Source organism: Bos taurus, chromosome 4 (assembly GCF_002263795.3).
Source record: "Bos taurus isolate L1 Dominette 01449 registration number 42190680 breed Hereford chromosome 4, ARS-UCD2.0, whole genome shotgun sequence".
NCBI lineage: Eukaryota > Metazoa > Chordata > Mammalia > Artiodactyla > Bovidae > Bos > Bos taurus.
The window spans coordinates 47,149,950-47,172,212 of NC_037331.1; the positions used below are offsets into that span (position 1 = coordinate 47,149,950).

Sequence of the window (22,263 nt, forward strand, 5' to 3'; positions counted from 1 at the left end):
GAAATTATCCTAAAAGTCTTAACCCTGTAACACTTACTCAAAATCAGAGAGTGAAAGGCAACAGAATGGACTTTTTCCTAGATCTATGATCTCATTATTTATTAACATTTAATGCCATTAACTTAAAACTCTTTGAGGTCAGCATTCTTATTCTCATTTTTCAGATAAGCAAACGGGGGCACATAGAGGTAAGTAAATTGCCTAAAGGTAAAGAATCTGCCTGCCAATGCTGGAGCTGCAAGACAGGGGGGTTCAATCCCTGGGTTGGAAAGATCCCCTGGAATAGGAAATGGCAACCTACTCCAGTATTCTTGCTGGGATAATCCCATTGACAGAGGTGCCTGGCAGGGGGTCGCAAAGATCAAACAAGACTGAGCCAACAATGAGCTAGTAGGTGGTGAAGCCAAGATTCAAATTCAGGGAGTTTGGCTCCAGAGCATACACTTTTAATTAAGAATCTTTGCTGCCAACTGGACAGTCAATTAGAAAAGGTTTATCAGTAAAACTCAACCTGAAAGTTACAAATGAGCATTTTAAAATGATATTGAAAGAAAAATAGAACCAGGGTGTCCAAAGCATTTTTTATTCCTTGCCAAACATTAAACAAACAAAAAAACCTACTGTAATATTCTATTTCTTGCTTTGTAAATCAATTCTATTTTATACTGCTCATGCCTTTAAGATGAAAGTTTCTTTATAATATAACAATCAGTGCACTCTTTATTTTAACTTCTTTATTAAGGTGGATACACATTCTCATATTAACAATTCTTGTGAACAAAAGCAACCAAAATAAGGCGATAGTAAGATGTGCTTCACATAAAAACAATCAAGTGGCTAAGAGGAGATCTGGCCCTGTACAACAGAAAGATTAGGAAGCAAAACGTGAATAAGTCCTGTATTCCAGAAGCTACCCAAATGTGTGAGCAAAGACAGCACACCCATAATATAGCTCACTTAGGTTCCTTCTTTTTGACGCATAATTCCTTAATTATCCATTTGTGAAATAAGAACAAACATTAAGAAATGTGAAATCCAAATTGCATTCATTTTCACAATATCAATACTAAACTCAAGACAGCAACTTCATCGAATATAAATGTTTCAAAAGTAAAAGGCAATCTTAATTTTTTTTATCCTATGAATAGGGTCTGCAAAAATAGGTAAATTATTTTACTGTACTTGCAGGAGATTAGGTCTCAGCCTGCACGGAAGGAGCATAAGCAACAAAAGACAACAAACAAATACTACTAGGAGTAATGCCCATACATATCAAACTATCTAGGTGAACCATGTTTTACTTATGTAGCAAATCTATTAAATAACCAGCATATGGAAGCTTACACCTCATGCGAGAGAATTACCAAATTAACTATACATCTATTAGAAGTCTCTAAACCCCACTCCCCAAACAATTTTAGTACACCTACCAAGTACTGTAGGTCATTTAGAAAAACAGAAATAAAACATACATCAGCCTTTGTAATTAAGCATTTTTCATAACATATAAACAGTGTTCAGATATAAACTGTTAACTGTTTTTTCTAAATATGATTTATGTAATCAAAACTTTCTTAAACAAAGACACATCTTAGGAATATGATCTGTACAAACTTACAGTAGTGTAATATTCCAAAAGAGATTTTCTTCCTATTATGATATGACAATAAAACTCTTTTCTGAGTGAAGATATATGTTAAGGCTTAAGGTGTAAACACTTTGGAAGGAAAACAACTTAGTGAAGAAATTACCGTTCATTTAAAAATGTGTATCATCTCATAATAGGCCCCTGAATTTTCAAATTCACATGTGAGAATACATTTACATCTTAAATTCCTAGGAAAGGCATAAGCTTTATGTAAAAAAGCAGCAAAATTTTAAACCCACCAATTTACTGAAAAAGCCATTACTTTTATTAGAAACAAAAAATGCTTCTCAAGGTGTTGGCAACAGGTCATAGTACAGACATTTATTTCATACAGTGTACTTCTCCCTTCAATTATATTCCAGTTGGAGGAGGAATACCTCCTTGAGAAGTAGAAGTGTTTGATGGACTGTGAAAGCTGGTCTCCTTATACACAAACCATGCATTTCCTCCCCAAAGTATCATATTCAGAAAGCCAAAGATCTAAGAAAGAGAAAAACAAACATGCAAATCTAGTATACTATTAAAATTTCATACCTATCTTAGTTTTCCTATAAATATTTAATATTTCCAGGCCATATACTATCATTTCATTTGAAGTCTGAACGATACATCAAGTGGAATAAAAACGGAATACTCTGTATTTCAATGCCCTATTTAGATATATAATGACTTATTCCCAGTGAAATCTCTAAATCTGTAACATATCAAATCGTGACTAAAACATATCTTATTTCTACATGTGCATTATTACCAATTTAAAAAAGGAATTAAATTTGTTTGAGAAAAGTAAATAAGACCTTCCTTTTATTACTTTATATTTAGACCTTGGTGGTTCTAGGTGAAGAGAACAACTGGGATCCATGGTTCCTTCACTAGGAGGGGTTTTACTTTTCTCCCATCTGAATGGTTATGAACATCCTTTGTGCACCTTTTCCTACTTCCCTACTTCATCCCCCTCCTACATTCACCTCTGCTTCCACAGCTGCAGCCACAAGAGAAAAGGAGTCTTAGAAGAAAACCTTACGTCACATCCTGTATTAATCAACCTAAAGGAAATCAGCCTTCCCAGGTACAAATCTGAAAGTTCAAAGTCTCAGAGATGAAGGAACTGCAGATATCCGATTTTCACAGTATTTAAAAAAAAGAAATACAAGAATAGTAGTGACCTATGAGGTAAGAGTAGGGTAAAAAGCTTAGGTACTATCATATTTGTGCTGTTGTTGTTTAGTCGTTAAGTCAAGTTTCGCCACCCCATGGACTGTAGCCCGCCACGCTCCTCTGTCCATGGAATTTCCCAGGCAAGAATACTGGAGTGGGTTGCCATTTCCTCCTCCCAGGGGATGTTCCCAACCCAAGGAGAGAACCTGAGTCTCCTGCACCTGCAGGTGGGCTCTTTACCAATGAGCTACCGGGAAGCCCCAAACTGCCTTCTTCTATCTTTTTGTATTATTTGGGTATAAAAACACTTCTGAAATTATCTCAGCTCACCGTCAATATATATGCAAAAAAAAAAAAAGACTTTTAAAACAAAAATTTGGCCAAATTGCTTTATACGGCAAGACCAACTTTATCCACTTGAAAAATACTTTCTTGAAAAGACATGAAATCTCCTTAAAAATAATACCCTCATTATATTAATAGTATATCTGTATTTGGATAAAATACCAGACAAAATAATATTTAAATTTAGAGGCCAAAATTTTAGGATTATTTAAGGAACTATGACCATGTATGGATGTAAGAGTTGGACTGTGAAGAAACCTAAGTGCCGAAGAACTGATGCTTTTGAACTGTGGTGTTGGAGAAGACTCTTGAGAGTCCCTTGGACTGCAAGGAGATCCAACCAGTCCATCCTAAAGGAGATCGGTCCTGGGATTTCTTTGGAAGGAATGATGCTAAAGCTGAAACTCCAGTACTTTGGCCACCTCATGCGAAGAGTTGACTCATTGGGAAAGACCCTGATCCTGGGAGGGATTGGGGGCAGGAGAAGAAGGGGACGACAGAGGATGAGATGGCTGGATGGCATCACTGACTCGATGGACGTGAGTCTGAGTGAACTCCGGGAGTTGGTGATGGACAGGGAGGCCTGGCGTGCTGCGATTCATGGGGTAGCAAAGAGTCGGACACGACTAAGCAACTGAACTGAACTGAACTGAAGGAACTATGAAAGTTCTATTTTCAGAGACCCAGAGCAAAGCAGAGAAAGGGCTAATATCCATGGACAGAGGACAGTTCATGGGGTCACAAAGAGTCGGACATGACTTAGGGACTAAACAGCAACAACAGAAGTCAGATCTGGTTCAAACCTTGGCTTTGCCAACTTACTAGCCCTGTCACCTTGAGTGATTTAACATACAAGCTATATTCTTTCCCAGTTGTAAATGAAGATAATAACACCACTTCCCACATTCCTCTCAGAATTGACATATGTGTAATGACCTTAGCACACAGTCTTAATAAATTTTATATTAGTGCCTTTAGCAGAGAAGGCAATAGCAACCCACTCCAGTACTCTTGCCTGGAAAATCCCACGGACAGAGGAGCCTGGTAGGCTGCAGTCCATGGGGTCGCTAAGAGTCGGACACGACTGAGTGACTTCACTTTCACTTTTCACTTTCATGCATTGGAGAAGGAAATGGCAACCCACTCCAGTGTTTTTGCCTAGAGAATCCCAGGGACGGGCGAGCCTGGTGGGCTGCCGTCTATGGGGTCACACAGAGTCGGACACGACTGAAGTGACTTAGCAGCACCAGCAGCAGCGCCTTTAGGGTCAAAGTCTTGCCTAGTTAATCTTAATAAAGACGTAACCATGATCTTGTCTAACCTTGTTTACAAGTAATAATTTTCTTCACAAACTTTTTTTTGCTGTTATAAAGACTATATGACAACTAGGATTCTGATAAGCTTGGTAAAGATAAAATCAATATATTCATCCAGGGATTTATTAAAACTATTGTTTTCTTAAATCACTGTAAGGTTTTTCTAGTAAGTGAAATAAAATATTTTATAAACACTGCATACTCACCACAGACACGTTTAGGGATCCCATACTAGTCACAGAGACAAACTGGCACATCACTCCTTGAACATTACAAGTCTTAAGTTCCTGGACAATACTGGAACCGGTAGCTGCTTTAATGTCTGTAAGAGCTTTAGCCCAGGCTGAAGTGCTCACCAACCACAAAAAAGTCACAACAATAGTAATTACAAAGTCCTAAAGAAAAAATAGGTGTGAATTAATAATGAATACTTAAAGATACAAAATTTCAAATCCACCAGCAAGGAAATCATGTTGAACTCTCAGTCCTGAGAAATGACATACTTTATAAAAAAAGGCCACAATCAACATAGCAAACACTGCTGTTTACTATTGCCAGGCCAATGCCTGAGCTACACCAGTCATCTTCTGAAGGGTCTAAGATTTTTACATGGAGAAATCAAAGTTTAATAAAGCCGTCATCATAACCTTATCTAACTAACCCTCTCCCTCTTGGGATCATATATCAGACTCTGTTATCACCAATAACTGTATAACTCCATAATCTCTGTTTTAATCACCCCTCTCAAATATCACCTCTCTTTCTAGCTCATTCTCTTTGGCACCCCAACCTTAAAAGTCCTTTGACCCCACTGAGATCTACAATCTGATCTCCATTTCCTTCTATTTAGACTCTTAAGGTTCTTCATTATAATCTCTTACATATACTCTCAATTCCCTTATCCTCCCCTGCTTTCTCATATTGTTCTGGCAAACCTCTTAGTTAAATCTAATGCTCTATGATATGAATAGTGAGATGGTGAAAAGCACACATCCAGGATGACTTGTCTCTTTTTAAATACGTGACTACAAAAGTTTAAGAATGCTCATTATATTAAGAACAACAACAATAAAATCTCTCTCAAAACACCCTGTCACTACCAGTTTTCTACTAAAGTGTTTGCTACTTATTACAGGTCAAGAATAGGAGTGAATTTTTAATATTTTGGATAATTTCTTATTGAACTAATAAGAAAAAAATTTACTCTCCCTAATCTAATCTGCTGGGGAACTAGAACTCTGTTGACTAGTACTGGCTATAAAAATCTAAGTAACACTTTTTTAAAGTATGTATTTGGATAGTATAAAGTATAAGTTTCCATCTCCTTTGATCTTCCTTTGAATTAACAAAAAAAGTGGAACAATGTAAGATTTGTCACTTCATGGGAAATAGATGGGCAAACAGTGGAAATAGTGTCAGAATTTATTTTTTCGGCTCCAAAATCACTGCAGATGGTGACTGCAGCTATGAAATTAAAAGACTCTTACTCCTTGGAAGGAAAGTTATGACCAACCTAGATAGCATATTAAAAAGCAGAGACATTACTTTGCCAACAAAGGTCCGTCTAGTCAAGGCTATGGTTTTTCCAGTGGTCATGTATGGATGTGAGAGTTGGACTGTGAAGAAAGCTGAACACCAAAGAATTGATGCTTTTGAACTGTGGTGTTGGAGAAGACTCTTGAGAGTCCCTCGGACTGCAAGGAGATCCAACCAGTCCATTATAAAGGAGATCAGTCCTGGGTGTTCACTGGAAGGACTGATGCTAAAGCTGAAACTCCAATACTTTGGCTACCTCATGTAAAGAGTTGACTCATTGGAAAAGACTCTGATGCTGGGAGGGATTGGAGGCAGAAGGAGAAGGGGACAACAGAGGTTGAGATGGCTGGATGGCATCACCGACTCGATGGACATGAGTTTGGGTGAACTCCGGGAGTTAGCGATGGACAGGGAGGCCTGGCGTGCTGCAATTCATGGGGTTGCAAAGAGTTGGACACGACTGAGCGACTGAACTGAACTGAACGATGTAATCTGAGCATTCAGGTGTGCTCAAGACTATGAGTTCTCACTATCTGTAGCAAAAATCTCTCCAAGCTCAGAAATGGGTTTTGGAGCTTATCACAGAATTTTTTTTTTTTTTTTAAATAAATCTGGTTAGTTTTAAATTACTTTTGCCAATGAGCTTTTAGTCATTTATGTCATAAATACCAGTGATCACATATGAGATACAGAAACTGCTATATATAGCTTGTCTACCTGGTCAAGCTGGCACTGAATCAATGCCTTGCATTAGAGAACTGAAACAATGACTAATTTTACAAGCATGGTGTCACAGTATTTGCATTTAAGTTCTCCACTGCTACTGGTCCTCTTTAAAAAATGTATATCAAAGAGAAAAGAATAGAAACATTAAGTATTTTGCACTGTGGGATTACTCCCCTTTTTGCTGCTGTACTCAGCTATATTTTGTGCTGTGGCAAACGTTTCCTAAGCACTTGCTAGAAAGAGCTGATAATTAGTATGAGATTATCACATGTTAAATTCTCTCTGGGCTAAAGTTCATCACTTTGACCAATAGATGTCAAATCTTAATTTTAAGGTTTCTTCCTTCCAAATTCCTAATCAAAAAAACACAATTTTTTTTCCTGATTATGCTTTTTATGTCCAAGCTATTAATGGCTTATGAATGACATTTTTATATTTCAAAAGCAGGTTCTTTTCTGACAATGATGCATGAGGAATCTTAGGATGAGGGGAAGTGGGAGAAATGCGGGCCTCTGAAGACAGTCCATGTGACTCAGGACTCTAGCTAGTTTTACATGAATGATGCCACCTGGAATTATGCAATGCACAACATGCCTGTGGCAGCCCTAGTGCTACCAGTAAGAAGGATATAACTCATAACAGAACTTTAGGATTTGGGATACCCTATCTTTGCTTGGTTTCGTTTTATGGTATTTCTGATCTTCCACACAGCCTAGAACCCTTAAGCTCTGGCTATTTAACATAAAAACATGCTGAATTTACTTAAAAACTAAAGTTGATTTTAAAATGTCATAACTGAAATTCTCCTAGAGACAGCTCAGCAAAGAATTGAGAACACCGATGAAAGAGCATACCGTCATTAACAAATGGTACTTAAAAAAAAAATTCATTTGGCTATAGTTAAAAATTTAGGTATCACAAAAAAAATTTTTTTATATTTATATGGTTAAAGTAAAATCCAAAATTTAATTTAGAGGCTGGACTTTTACAAATAAGAAGTATCCATCATACACTGTATCAACAAAAAACCACTTATGGAACTAATTCTAGATTATGTCTCTATAGGACCATTATTATTTCTCTATATGATCACTCTGAGGTGGAAAATTATTTTTGACTTTTCTGAATGATGCAACTAGATCAGTTTTATAGTTTTATTAGGCAGAAAAAAAGCCTCCTCCAAAGTAGATTTGAATGCTGCTTTAAAAACTGTCATATTTTTAAGGCTTAATGAACAAAATAAGAGAAATAAAAGGTTCATTGCTTTTATAAGATTTAACTTAAAATTTGTTGGGATAATGACAAGATGGCAAGAAACATCTTCACTTAGAATTTATAAAGAACTTTAACAAAATATAAATAAGGCTTGAAAAGTCCACAGAAGTTACAGATTACTAACATGAAATTTCTGTTAAGTACTGCAAATTAAAATGGCTGATGTCTACCCTTTGAAAGTCACTTAACAACCAAGAAATGTTTTATGAAAATATCAGGTTTGAGAATTTCTTCTCAGATACATGACATGGAATAAATATGATGGATAAAATACTGTTTTATTACTTACTTACCATTTGCATTCTTATGGTCCAGGCAGCAAAAATTAAAAATAAATAAAACCTGTTATTTAATAATTTGGCCTATCCTTTAAAGTAACTTCACAAATAATAAGCAGATGTGAATAGTTACTGTTTTCTTAGGATATAAATGACCAGTATCACGAAAACATCTCTGTTGTCCCTTCAAATCAGTAATACCAATACTGACTTTGTAGTTATTCTTCGGTAGTAGAGGTCCACTTTAAAACTACAGTTTATGTCTGGATTTGCCACCAATAATCTAAGGGAATTCTACTAACTAAATCTCAGAGATTATTTTTATTTCTAGCTCAGTAGACCCTGAGGCCAAAGAAGGTATTAGGATTTCAAATTCAAATCCTTTGTTGCCATTTTAAAGATTCAGAATTAGCTCATGAATGCCACTAATGCCAAATTCTATAATTTTTATAGAATTACCTTGGTCAGATTTTAAATTAAAGAATTTAAGAACATAGACCAGGTGTCAGGCATTAAGGGGGTATCTCTGAGAAAAGAGAAAAAAGATAAGAAACAGGAAAACAGTTATGAGACTACTAGCATTGTTAGCAATTCTTCAAATCAAACACGTTAATTTCTACTTAATTTCCCTGCTATTTGCAACCTAATATGCTTTGTCATATATTCGAGTTCTTGCCAGGTTAAAAGAGTTAGATACAAACAAACAAACCTCTCTCCGTATAAGGAGTACAGAGGAAGTGTTGCAAACAGGCTACAAGAATTGGGTTAAACATGACAAGAGCAAGCATAAACTTGTGGCAGAAGTCAAGACATGTTGAAACTGGTTTATGCCAAGAGTCTTTTTTCCCAGTATAAGAAAATCCATATTTAAATTCAAATATAATATATACCTACATAAATTATTTTTGTATAAAAAGAAAGTGATTACTTACAGTCATGGTAAGCTTTCGACTATCACGATACAGGTTCGTGTAACCAACATACAGCAGAAGAGCAGCAATGCAGTACAGGAAGACAAAGACTGCAAAAGTGACATAGAACTGCGCAGAAGAGGAGTAATCTCCAATAAGGACATAATTTTTCCAATCTACACCACAGACATTTCCACCTTGAGGTGCCTGAAATGATGCTTCATTCAACCTATTAAAAAAAAGGGACAAACAAATTTATGAACTACTTGGACTCTTCTAACAGAAACACATAGGCAGAATATTTAAGTAAAATATACTCCCCAAATATATTAAAACACTTTCCTTTAAAAAAAAGTGAAAATTTCAAATATTTAAGTAAATTAAAATTTTCATAAGTATATAAATCATATATTACACCTATACTTGGTTTATGATAGATTGAATAAAGACTGAATTAAACACTTTCACACCCATATACTATCTTCCTGTAACAAACACTTTGCAGATTAAGAGCACTGTTACAAAATGGTTTACAATTTGAGAAATTGTATTCCATTCTAGGAGGCAGAGTCTGTGTGACTAGCACCAGGACAGTCAATTATAATGATTCACATTTTAACTCTCATTAATTGGCTAACTCCACAAAGTCTTTAATTTTCCCTATCCATAAATCACAAAAGCACTTATCACTAAAGATGCTATAACAGTTCCTTATATAGGAACTTTATAAGAGAAGGACTAAGAGATGGAGAGGCAAAGACTGATTACCAAGCACTTGCTATCTGACATATTTTTAATGTAAGATTTTATTTAATCATCAAAGCAACCTTAAATGGTTTAAATTCACTGAACAGAAAAACTGAGTCTAGAGAATTAAGTAGTCAGTAAGTGGAGAAAGATTCATACCCTCACTTAAACATAGGACAGATGGAGTAAACATTTAATGAATCCTGAGGTCAAACAGAACAAAATAGCCATAAATATTCAGAAAATAAAGTTTTATGCTGCTGAAAGAAACATAGGAACTCTTCACTTTATATAGGCACATGTCTTAAAGCTATACATTACACACTAGTAACTTCAAATACATGAAAAAGTTGTATTTTTCATAAGCTGTGCTTGCTTCTATAACATGGCTTCTCAAACTAAGGTGACAGAGCAGTCTTGTTTTGAAATTTCCAATCCACTGTGGGATGACAGAATAAGAGTGTCAAGGCAATGTCATATGGAAGTTTCTGAATGCTTACTGTCATTTTCTGTATTTATTTCATCACAGTTCAGGAAAACAGTCTGCAGATAGGCACTGGTCCACACACCATACTTTCAGTAGCAATGAACACTACTTACAAATGAGCATGAAATTAAAAATGTCTAACTCCCAAGATCGATAAGTTGTTGGGAAATCTTAATGAGTGGAAAGAGGTGTTAAACCACAAAAACAAACTTACCTGAATGGATAACCAAAAGCAGCTGTAATCGTTTTATTCTCAGGACCCGTAGTACAAGACACTTGAATTTCTGTTTTGCCCTTAAAACCTCCACAGGTAGCAAAAGCAAAGATAGAAGCAATCTACATAAAGACCAAAGAAAGAAAAGAAAGAAGCATTACTCTACCCAAACATAGCTCATTAAAATCTTAATTACAGTGACTATTAATGCTATTAAAAATTGGCTCACTAACATTCTTTGAATTCTTATTTACAAATGAAGACGGTGAAAAATATTTTAAAATGTATCCGCAACCTCTCTGACCTCCCAGCTTCATGCACTAGTCACCAACTTAAATTATGAACACAGGTAGACCTTATTGTGTCTGTTACCTTCCTATGTACACTGTTTATATAATTTCTTCTATGACTGCTTTGGTTTGTCTCTGAAACAACAGACCCTTCATCCCACCCCAAAACCATGATACCATTATCACTCCATGACAACTAATACTTCCTTTCTTTCCTTTCATTTGTTATTTGGCTACGTCAGGTCTTAGTCACATCATGTGGAATCTTTCATTGCAGTGAACGGATTCTCTTGTGGCATGTGGGCTTCAGTAGTTGTGGCCTGCTGGCTTAGTTGCTCTGTGACGTGTGGGATCTTAGTTCCCTGACCAGGGATTGAACCTTGCCCCTACATTACAAGGCAGATTCTTAACCACTGGACCACCAGGCAGAAGTCCCAATGATTTCTTAATAGCAAGTCATGAGTTCAAATTTCCCAAGCTGATTCATATTTTTTAATCCTAAGTATTTTTTTCAGAGTCTGCACATTACATTTAATATAAAATTTGTTAAGTCATGGGTTTCTCTCCATAGCCCCACACTTCTCATTTATTACTGAAGAAACTAGGCCATTTGTCTTACAGAGATTCCCACATGGTGTTGTGTGGCATAATTCCTCTATCTGTATTTTCTAAAGAGGCTAGATTAAACTCTGGTTTGTGTTTTCATCACTTGTTTTGTCTTGTTTATTTGTGTGAATGCCAATTTTTAGTTGACTCTCTTGTTATGATGTTAAGATGAATTAGTGGGTTCAGGTATTGTCAGCCTGAGCTATCCTTTAATTTCTCCATTAGACTTTCCTCTAGTGGTTTTAGCAGCTATTGATGGTCATGACTTGGTTCCATTATTTTATTAGAGGTTGGGAAATGTAGCATTCTGTCATTTCTTTGTTTATTACCTGGAATTCTCCTGTGTAGAACTTTGTCACATATCCATTTTGGTTAACCTGAGGTATGGTTCATAGGAGGCAACAGTATAAATGCTTGGTTCTTTATTTTTCTTTACCAATTTTTAGAATAGCAAACTAGTTTCTTAGTATCTTCCAGATTTAACAATTGGATTATTTTTAGCATTATTGTAAATTAGGTTTAATATATTTTATGTTTTCCATTTGTTTGCCTTTATTTTTTTAATACTCAAATTGTCTTGTATTTAGCTAATGGTAGTCTCAAGTGGGGGAGAAGGCAATGGTGACCCACTCCAGTACTCTTGCCTGGAAAATCCCATGGACAGAGGAGCCTGGTGGGCTGCAGTCCATGGGGTCGCACAGAGTTGGACATGACTGAAGTGACTTAGCAGCAGCAGCAGTCTCAAGTGGCTTTCCTTTTTTTCCCCCTTGACCCTTACAGTTTTTGATAGTTTGTTTTCTGGACACAATATTTCAGGATAAGTTTGTACATTTCCTGCCTTAATTGTGGATTCAGCCAGTATATTATCTCCAGGGAAACTTAGTTCCTTGAATGAGAAATAATACTTACTAATCACATTCTGGAAACTGGGGACCATACTTTCAAGATAAGGAATTTAAAAAAACTTGTTTTAACTTGAGATATAGTTGATTTACAATTAATTTCTGCTTTACAGCAAAGTGACTCAGTTATATATATAAATTTTATATATATTTTTTTTCTTCATATTTTCCATTATGGGTTATCACAGAATATTGATTTTAGTTACCTGTGCTATATGATAGAACCTTGTTTACCCATTCTGTGTGTAGTACTTTGCAACTACTAACTCCAGACTCCCTTTCCTCCCTCAGCAAATACAAGTCTATTCTCTCTGAATCTGTTTGTTTCATAGATAGGTTCATTTGTGTCATATTTTAGAGTCCACATATAAATTACATCATATGATATTTGTCTCTCTCTGTCTGACTTACTTCACTCAGTATGACAATCTTTAGATCTGTCTATCCATGTTACTGTTAATGGCATCTCATTCTTTTTTATGGCTGAGTAGTGTTCCATTGTATGTTTATACCATGTCTTCTTTATCCATTTATCTGTTGATGGATATTTAGGTTGTTTTCATGTCTTGGCTATTATGAATAGTGCTACTGTGAAGACAAGGGTACATGCATCTTTTTGAATTATAGTTTATCCAGATATATACCCAGGAATGAGATTGCTGGATCATACACCAACTCTAGTTTTTGTTTATTGGGAAACCTCCATACTGTTTTCCATAATGGCTGCACCAATTTATATTCCTACCAACAGTGTAAGAAGGTTCCCTTTTCTCTACACCCTCTCCAGCATTTACTATTTGTAGACTTAGGTAAAAAAATTTTAATAATGAGAAAAGAAGCTGGCCATGTTAGCCATGCTAGCAGAAAGGAAGAATTCAACAAAGCAAGGCAAAGCAAGTGTGAGGTCCTTAGAAATAGTTTAGGATATTGGGGGGAAACTATATTCCTTGCTGTGACAGGAAGATGAGAATCCAGATTGTCATAATGTGACAAACACTTTAACTGTGTCATTATTTTGTACTCATAACAAGAAAAGTAAAGTTCATTAAAAAAGAAAAGAAGCATGAAGAAGTTAGTAACTTCCCAAGGTTACATAGCTAATAACTGCTAAGTCAAGATTCAAATGTGGGCAGTCTGGCTTTAGAGTTTGTTTTTAACCCAGATTTTATACTGCCTTCACCCTACCAAGCATCAGTTTTCTAAAATGTTAAAAAAAAAAAAAAAAAAGGAAAAAGGCAGTAATAATAGTATTTACTGCATAAAGTTATTGTGAAGGTTGAATTTAAGACTCAATATAGTATTTAGCATATAGTAGCACATGCTGAGAAGGACATGGCAACCCACTCCAGACTCTTGCCTGGAAAATCCCATGGACGGAGGGGCCTGGTAGGCTTCAGTCTGTGAGGTCACGAAGAGTCAGACACAACTGAGCTACTTCACTTCACTTTCATGCATTGGAGAAGGAAATGGCAACCCACTCCAGTGTTCTTGCCTGGAGAATCCCAGGGACGGGGGAGCCTGTTGGGCTGCCATCTATGGGGTCCCACAGAGTTGGACATGACTGAAGCAACTTAGCAGCAGCAGCTGCTGCAACCTCTCAACAGATGTGATTTTATTTTCCTGAGTATAATATAGAAATTAGTATAACAGCCCATATAACAACACATTTGCTCCTATTACAGTGTACCCACTAAATATTAGTATGAAATCCAAAGGAAGTCTTATCTATTAGTATCAAAATCAAAAGCGGATAAATTGAAACCCGAGGGTAACTATAAAGCCAAGAAACTATAAGCAGAAATGTTATTTCATGAGCTTATGAGGCCTCACTTGTGGCTATTTCCAGGTCTCAGAAAGTAGTTGGAGATTTGTTTTTCTTATCATACATATGCTTAAAGAAATGTACTGATGCTTTCTCAAATGCTATTCAAACAGGGAAAAACCTGAAAGCATCCTAAATATTGACAGGGAGTCAAATAAACTGTAATTCATTCCCGAAAGGGAATAGCATGCAGTCATTAAAATGATGGGCAATATCTAATGATAGAGAAAAAGGTTCATTACATATAAAGTTTGTTTAAACAATGCATTGTGCATGAGTTTATATCTGTGCACATACACATAACAAAAACTAAAAAGGATATGCATCAAAATTTTAAGTGGTCACGTCTGAAAAGATGACAAAAGATAATTTCTTTTTCTATTTGTATCTCATGAATTTTCTACAAAACAAAACAAACAAAAACCCAAGATATAGTGTAGTAACCAAGAGCTCAATCCTTCAGCAAATGCTGATGGCTCTATTTATGAAATATATTCAGAACTTGTTAACTTTTCCCACCATCATCACAACATCCTCATCTAAGCCACTATTACTTCTTGCTGACTTATATGCTAACAGTCTTCTAAGTCGATCCTCTACTTCAGTCTCTGCCTCTTCTTCAATCTATTTTCCACATCAGCCAGGCCATCTTTTAAAAATAAAAGGCAGAAAACTTTATCATCTGCTCAAAACTCTCCATTGGCTTGAGTTCTCTCCAAATACAATGTTTATATAATGATCTACAAGATCCTTTCCTCCTTTAATACTTTCGATCTCATGTAGCTGCTTTTTCCCCTGCCAAACCTCTTTACACAAATGTTCTCCCTGTTATTCTTTAAAGACATGGAATAAACTCCTTCAGAACCTTTGTATTGACTATTCCCTCTGCTTGGAACACATGCTTAGCTTCCTACTTCACAGCTCCCTGTTCCAATGTGACCTTATCAGAAAAGCCTTTTCCTAACCACATTATGTTAAAAAACACTGCCCGTCCCACTCCATGCAATCAGTTCTATTTGTACTGATCTATTTTTCCTCCATTGTAATGAACAGTGCCTGACAGCACTTCATTATTTGTTTGTCCATTTTTCTCTACAATGTAAACTCAAAGAGAGCAGGCATTGTTTTGCTCAAGGTTACACACATCTAGCAAATAGATGGAATTCAGTGTAAGTCTGGTATCAAAACCTATCCTATACTGTTGAACACTGACATAATGCCTCCCATGGATTAATCCAGGGCCTTGAATCAGGCCACCCATAATCAGGATCATAACTATCCATGGAATTTTTTTTCCATGAAGAAAGATATATGAAAAGGAATTTATTTGTATATATGAAGAGTCTGGTATAATGTCCACACACAGTTTGGTATCTTTAGTTAAGAGTTAAAAAGTTAAGAAAGAAGAATACTATTTCAGCATAAATATATATGAATATACAGTAAGAACACAAGGCCAGGAAATGAGTCCTGGGGATATATCCATATTTTGAATTAGAAAAAAGAAACAAGACACACACAACTTAAAGAGGCCAGAAGCAGACTTGTGTGTAGAGACAAACTGTATCTAACAGAGCTGGCTTTATAGGGCACTAAGGAAAGAAGAATGGTGGTTTTAAAGATACATCCACAAACTCCTTGATACTCCTCCCCTCAGGAGGTAGAGATTAATCCCCACCTACCCCACTTAAATGTGGATATAACAGTGACTTGCTTCTAGTGAACAGAATATGGTAGAAGGAATGAGATGTCCTTTCTGAGATTAGGTAATAAAGAGACTACAATTTTTGTCTTCATTTCTCACTCCCTTGAATCATCTGCTTTGGGGGATACTACAAACTAAAAGAAAGTATTTGTAAAAATGATACAAATGATTAGTATTACTAGCATACAGATCTAGGACAGACTCTTGCTCATCCATACTACATGACAAGCATAAGAACGTTCACAGTAATATTGTTTATAATATCAGAATATGGGGAGAGGGGAAGCAACAAGAAAGCAGACAAAATATACAGTACTTGTGGCAGAAAGTGAAGAGGAACTAAAAAGCCTCTTGATAAAAGTGAAAGAGGAAAGTGAAAAAGTTGGCTTAAAGCTCAACATTCAGAAAACGAAGACCATGGTATCTGGTCCCATCACTTCATGGGAAATAGATGGGGAAACAGTGTCAGACTTTATTTTGGGGGCTCCAAAATCACTGCAGATGGTGACTGCAGCTATGAAATTAAAAGACACTTGCTCCTTGGAAGGAAAGTTATGACCAACCTAGATAGCATATTGAAAAGCAGAGACATTTACTTTGCCAACAAAGGTCCATCTAGTCAAGGCTATGGTTTTTCCTGTGGTCATATATGGATGTGAGAGTTGGACTGTGAAGAAAGCTGAGCACCGAAGAATTAATGCTTTTGAACTGTGGTGTTGGAGAAGAGTCTTGAGACTTCCTTTGACTGCAAGGAGATCCAACCAGTCCATTCTAAAGGAGATCAGCCCTGGGATTCCTTTGGAAGGAATGATGCTAAGGCTGAAACTCCAGTACTTTGGCTCAGAGTTGACTCATTGGAAAAGACTCTGATGCTGGGAGGGATCAGGGGCAGGAGGAGAAGGGGACGACAGAGGATGGGATGGCTGGATGGCATCACCGACTCGATGCACGTGAGTTTGGGAGAACTCTGGGAGTTGGTGATGGACAGGGAGGCCTGGCATGCTGCGATTCATGGGGTCGCAAAGAGTCGGACATGACTGAGCGACTGAACTGAACTGAACTTACAATGAGAAGTTACACGGCAATGAAGACGTACAACTATAGCTACCTACATCAACAAGGATCAACTGTAGAAACCTAACATAATTCTTTTAAAAGCTCTGTTTACCTGGAGAAGGGAATGGCTACCCATTCCAATATTCTTGCCTGGAGAATTTCATGGACAGAGGAGCCTAGTGGGCTACAGTTCATGGGGTCACAAAGAGTTGGACACGAATGGCAAGTAACACTTCTTGTGTACATCACTCCTGCCACTATCTTTGTTCAGGCCCTCACCATTTTTCCTTGGACTAACCCAACAGACTCTTCACTTTTAAACTCATTCTCAATGCCATCCATCTTTTACTGTGGGCTCTAGAGCTGCAGTGTCCATTAAGGTGCCATGAGCCACATGTGGCTACTGAGCACTTTAAAAATGGTTAGCCTGACCTGAAATGGTTGTGTGTGTAAAATATACCATGGTTTATGAAGAGTTAGTATGAAAAAAAGAATGTAAAATATCTCATCAAAAACTTTATACTGATTACTTGTTGAAACAATAATATTTTGGATATATTGGGTTAAACAAAATGTATTATTAAAATTAACCTCCCCTGTTTCTTACTTTTTTAGTGTGGCTAGTAGAATGCTTAAAGTTACTCTATGGCTGGCATTTGTAGTCTGCACTGTGTTTCTATGGTACAGAACTGTTTACAGTGACATCATACAGATATGAAACAAAAATCCGGTTGTGTCATTCCTATGGTTAAGAGATTTCCTGAATGGCTTTCCAGATACAAATTTAAGAAAACATATAAAGCCCGAAGTTCTTAATCTGGCATAAGAGGCAGGGCTGAGAGGCATAGCCTCAACATTATCTTTCTAGATTTATACACTGTACTCAGTGCAAGGGCCTATACAATTCTGTCATATTGCACTGTATACTTCCTGTTCCTGAAACACACCAAGTATTTATGTCTTGAATGTATGTGTTTTTTCCTGCCACGATTTCCCCTCCGTCCCTACCCTGCATCTCTAACAAGCTCATCCATTAAGGCCCTGTCCGATTCCTTGTGGTGGAAATATTCTGACTACTGGGCTGCCACAGACTTGAGTTCATTACTTCTGTTATAGGCATTTTTCTTGTGTATCTTGCTTATTAAAAAAAAAGAAAAAAGAAAAAAAAAAACCCCAAATAATAAAAACTAGTTTCCCACTAAAGACAAAAATTAGTAAATAAATGGCACACTGTACCACAGCTTGTTGCTTTTAAGATTATTGCCTTTACCTCTCCCTTGGCAGACTGTCGTATCTTTGCATGTGTCCTTATTCTTGGGTTTTCAGTGCTTACCTAGCAGAAGGCCTGACATACACCAAATGCTCACTAAATAACTGCTTAACTAAAGGGAAAAAAAATCAATACTCAATAATGTACAAATAAAACAATATTTCAAGTCTTACATACTCATCATTTCAAGTTTGTCATTTCGTTATGAGGATAAATAAATGTCATGTCTGCCATTTTGGTCTTTATCTTATGGGAAAAAAGGGACGAGGTACACACTTTTTACTAAATGAAATACAAACAATCTGAGGGTAAGCTATCCAACCATCTTACCTTTCCCTGCATTGTACTAGAACTCTGATTACAATTAGAACGTGTAGCCCACGGGTGAAAGCTGACCTGAAAACAGATTTATGGTCTTCCCAGTATTCATGAAAAATGTGAATCTGTTGTCAGTATTTTATTATCAGCGTGCTGCATATAAAACTTTGGATTTCCCACATGGGAATGGGGAAACAAAGTTATGCAACATCAGACCTACATTCCCATAAAGTGACAGTCCCATGGAAATGAGTGACAGATGACACTTAAGAAATGGTATATGCTTTCCAGATTGCTGTCACTTTCTATCATCTCTCCACCCCTCAGAATGCATGTTAGCTACCAGTAATCAATGAATTATATTATTCTTTCTTCTTCCAAATAGCTTGTAATACTCATTTACTTTATGAGGGGTTCCAATATGCACTTCAGTTTGTACTTCTAGTCTAAAATGAGTAGTAGTGATATGCTGATTTACACTTCCTTGCCACTTATGAAACTAATCCCACCCCCCGCCCCCATTCTATCCCATTAAGAATGACTGAAACCGCTGACATGAAATTCCACTTGTAGAGTAATGACTAAGAATCCAGGCACAGGATGAGAGCAAGCTTCTGTTCAGGTCAAAAGGTCCCATATTCATGATGACAGTCTGAAGTTCCACTTACCTCTCTGCCCATTGGACCCACATTAGAGACACGACAGATGCCTCGTTGATTTATATATTTGTAACTCATACATACTTCAGACTGGCCCTCTAGAATATTACTCTCTAAAGTAGACTGGAGTACTCAATTTAACTGGTGTACAAGAAGAAAATGCGTCTATTTATATCTACTCTTAGACTTAAGGAAGTAAAGCTTCATTAAATTTAATATACTGCTGGAACCCATGTTGGGCCTGTATGTCAGAGAGTCAGATGTTCGGACAGTATGTGGGGTATCCTGAAGGTAAGGGAGTCCCATAACACAGAACAGACAGTGATACCATCACCCATTCTTCTACTTCAGAGTTCATGTGTCATAATGTGAGTGTTCATGGCTAAGTGACTTTAACTATTTTAACTATTTACTTTTAACCAAACTAATCTTCACAAAATGGACTGGTGGCTTAAAAATGTCTTCACGGAAACTACTCAGTGACAATACAAAAACTCATGTCCAAGAGCATTAATACTCTTTGTGAACTGGATTCATCAGCCACGTGACCAGGTTAAAAAAAGATTCTACTTAATCAGAAAAGGTTGGGGGAAGAAAATATTAGACAAATACCTGAAATAAGGGTTTTTTTAAATTTGAATGAAATTTAACGAGAGTATATAATATGCCTTAAGATAACGACATAGTAAAACATGCATCTGGGGCTTTGTGTATAAAATCTTATACTGATAGTCAGCCAGAGTCCCAGTTCCAGCTCCTACTCCCAGACACTGCACAGCTCACAGAAGATCCTTCTGGTGAACATTGGTACTCATCTAATTTATGGATATGTTTTACATGTTTTTAGTTGCACGGTCCTCTCTGCTATTTCATGATTGAGCTGTTCAGGAAAATTATATAATTGAAATCTTCAGAAACAGACCTAAAACTATACTGTAAATGAAGGTCTATGTCCAAAATCAATGCATGCTGTTTTACTAAATCAAATGACCATTCAGTACTTTAGATGAACTATCATAGCATGTCTGCTTTTAGTCAGTCAGATTAGATGCCTAGAACCAAGTTACTGATTTTTCTAAGTCAAGGTCTGAAGCATTTATTAAAGATATTCATTTTTAAAAAACATTTTGTTACTGATGTTGATATTTCAGTTTATTTCCACTGTGCACTGAGCAGTAAAGTCAGTTTCAAAGTGCTTCAATTTCACTTTTCTGTTATTTCCATCTGTTTGAAAAGTACAATCACAGAAAGTTCTAAATAGCCTGCTGCTACTGCTAAGTCACTTCAGTCGTGTCCGACTCTGTGCGATCCCACAGATGGCAGCCCACCAGGCTCCCCTGTCCCTGGGATTCTCCAGGCAAGAACACTGGAGTGGGTTGCCATTTCCTTCTCCAATGCATGAAAGTGAAAAGTGAAAGTGAAGTCGCTCAGTCCTCCGACTCTTAGCGACCCCATGGACTGCAGCCTACCAGGCTCCTCCATCCATGGGATTTTCCAGGCAAGAGTACTGGAGTGGGGTGCCATTGCCTTCTCCATTGTGGATCCCAAGGAGTACCAAAGACTCTTTCAAGGGGTCTGTGAGGTCAAAAATATTTTCACAATATTATTACAACATCATTTGCTTTTTACACTATGTTGACATTTGTGCTGATCGACACAAAAGCACTGATGGGTAAAACTGCTAGGCTTCAGTAAGAATCAGCAAAAGCATCAAACTGTTAGTTCATTGCCATGCACTTGCAGTTAATGAAAAAAGCTAGTTTTACTTGAAAGTGTCTTTGATGAAACAGAAAATTACTTTTATTAAATCCTGACTCTTGAGTCTTCTTAAAATTCTGTGGGACGAAACAAGATGTGCAAATACTTTTACTACTGAAAAGACAAGCTAAGGACTGCGAGTAAATATTTGCAAACAATGCAACTGACAAGGGTTTAATTTCCAAAATATACGAACTGCTCACACAACTCCATAACAAAAAATAACCTAATCAAAAAATGGGCAGAAGACCTAAATAGACATTTCTCCAAAGAAGACATACAGATGGCCAATAGGTACCTGACAAGATGTTCAGCTTCCCTAATTATCAGGGAACTGCAAATAATGTAGTATCACCTCACAGTAGTCAGAATGGCAGTCATCAAAATGTCTACAAATAATAAATGCTGGAGAGAAGGTGGAGAAAAGGCAATCCTCTTATATTATTGGTGGGAATGTAAACTGGTGCAGTCACAGAAAACAGCATGGAAGTTCTTTAAAAAACTAAAAACAGAGTTGCCATTGATCTGGTAAATCCCACTCCTGAGCATATACCTGGATAAAACTCGAATCTGAAAATGCTCCAATGCTCGTAGCAGCACCATTTACATAGCCAAGATATGGAAGCAACTTAAATGTTCATTGACTGATGAATGGATAAAGAAGATGTAGTCTATAAATAGAATGGAATGCTACTCAGCCATAAAAAAGAATGAAATAATGCTATTTGCAGCAACTTGGATAGACCTAGAGATTATCAGACTAAATGAAGTAAGAAAGAGAAAGACAAATATCGTAAGATATCACTTATATGTGGAATCCAAAAGTATGATACAAATAAACACTAAAAACAGAAAGAGACTCACAGACATAAAAAACAAACTTATAGTTAACAAAGAAGAGGCAGGGAGAAATAAATTAGGAGTTCGGGATCAGCTACACTACTACAGAAAACATAAACAACAAGGTCCTACTGTTTAGCACGGGGCACTATAATATACTGTAATAAACTATAATGGAAATGAAAAAGAATATATGTATGTACAACCGAATCACTTTGCTGTACACCAGAAACTAAAACAACAATGTAAATTAACTATAGTACTTCAATAACAAATGAACAAACAAAAATCACTTTTACTGCATACCGAAAAACAATGGTTGTTTCCAGGCAGAACATTAAAGCAACTGAGTTCTTCCCTGAAATAGTCACTTTTTCTGACTTCAGGCTCTACTAC

The 22,263-nt window shown here is 36.6% G+C and overlaps 1 protein-coding gene across 3 annotated transcripts in view; it reads right to left on the reverse strand.

Annotated features, from left to right (window-relative positions):
- Nucleotides 1-562: 562 nt before the first annotated feature.
- The window catches only part of SYPL1 (synaptophysin like 1), a 29,723-nt gene continuing 8,022 nt past the window's right edge, over nt 563-22,263 (reverse strand). For 2 of the 3 annotated variants that reach the window (NM_001427863.1, NM_001427864.1), the window contains 4 exons: nt 10,642-10,763; nt 9,215-9,422; nt 4,674-4,862; nt 563-2,128 (listed from right to left, as the gene is read on the reverse strand). In NM_001427863.1, the coding sequence (NP_001414792.1) occupies nt 2,000-2,128; nt 4,674-4,862; nt 9,215-9,422; nt 10,642-10,763 (648 nt within the window). In that variant the 3' untranslated portion in view covers nt 563-1,999. Of the gene's footprint in view, nt 2,129-4,673; nt 4,863-8,297; nt 8,308-9,214; nt 9,423-10,641; nt 10,764-22,263 lie in introns of all 3 variants that reach the window. The other variant, NR_190213.1, reaches the window with a different exon arrangement.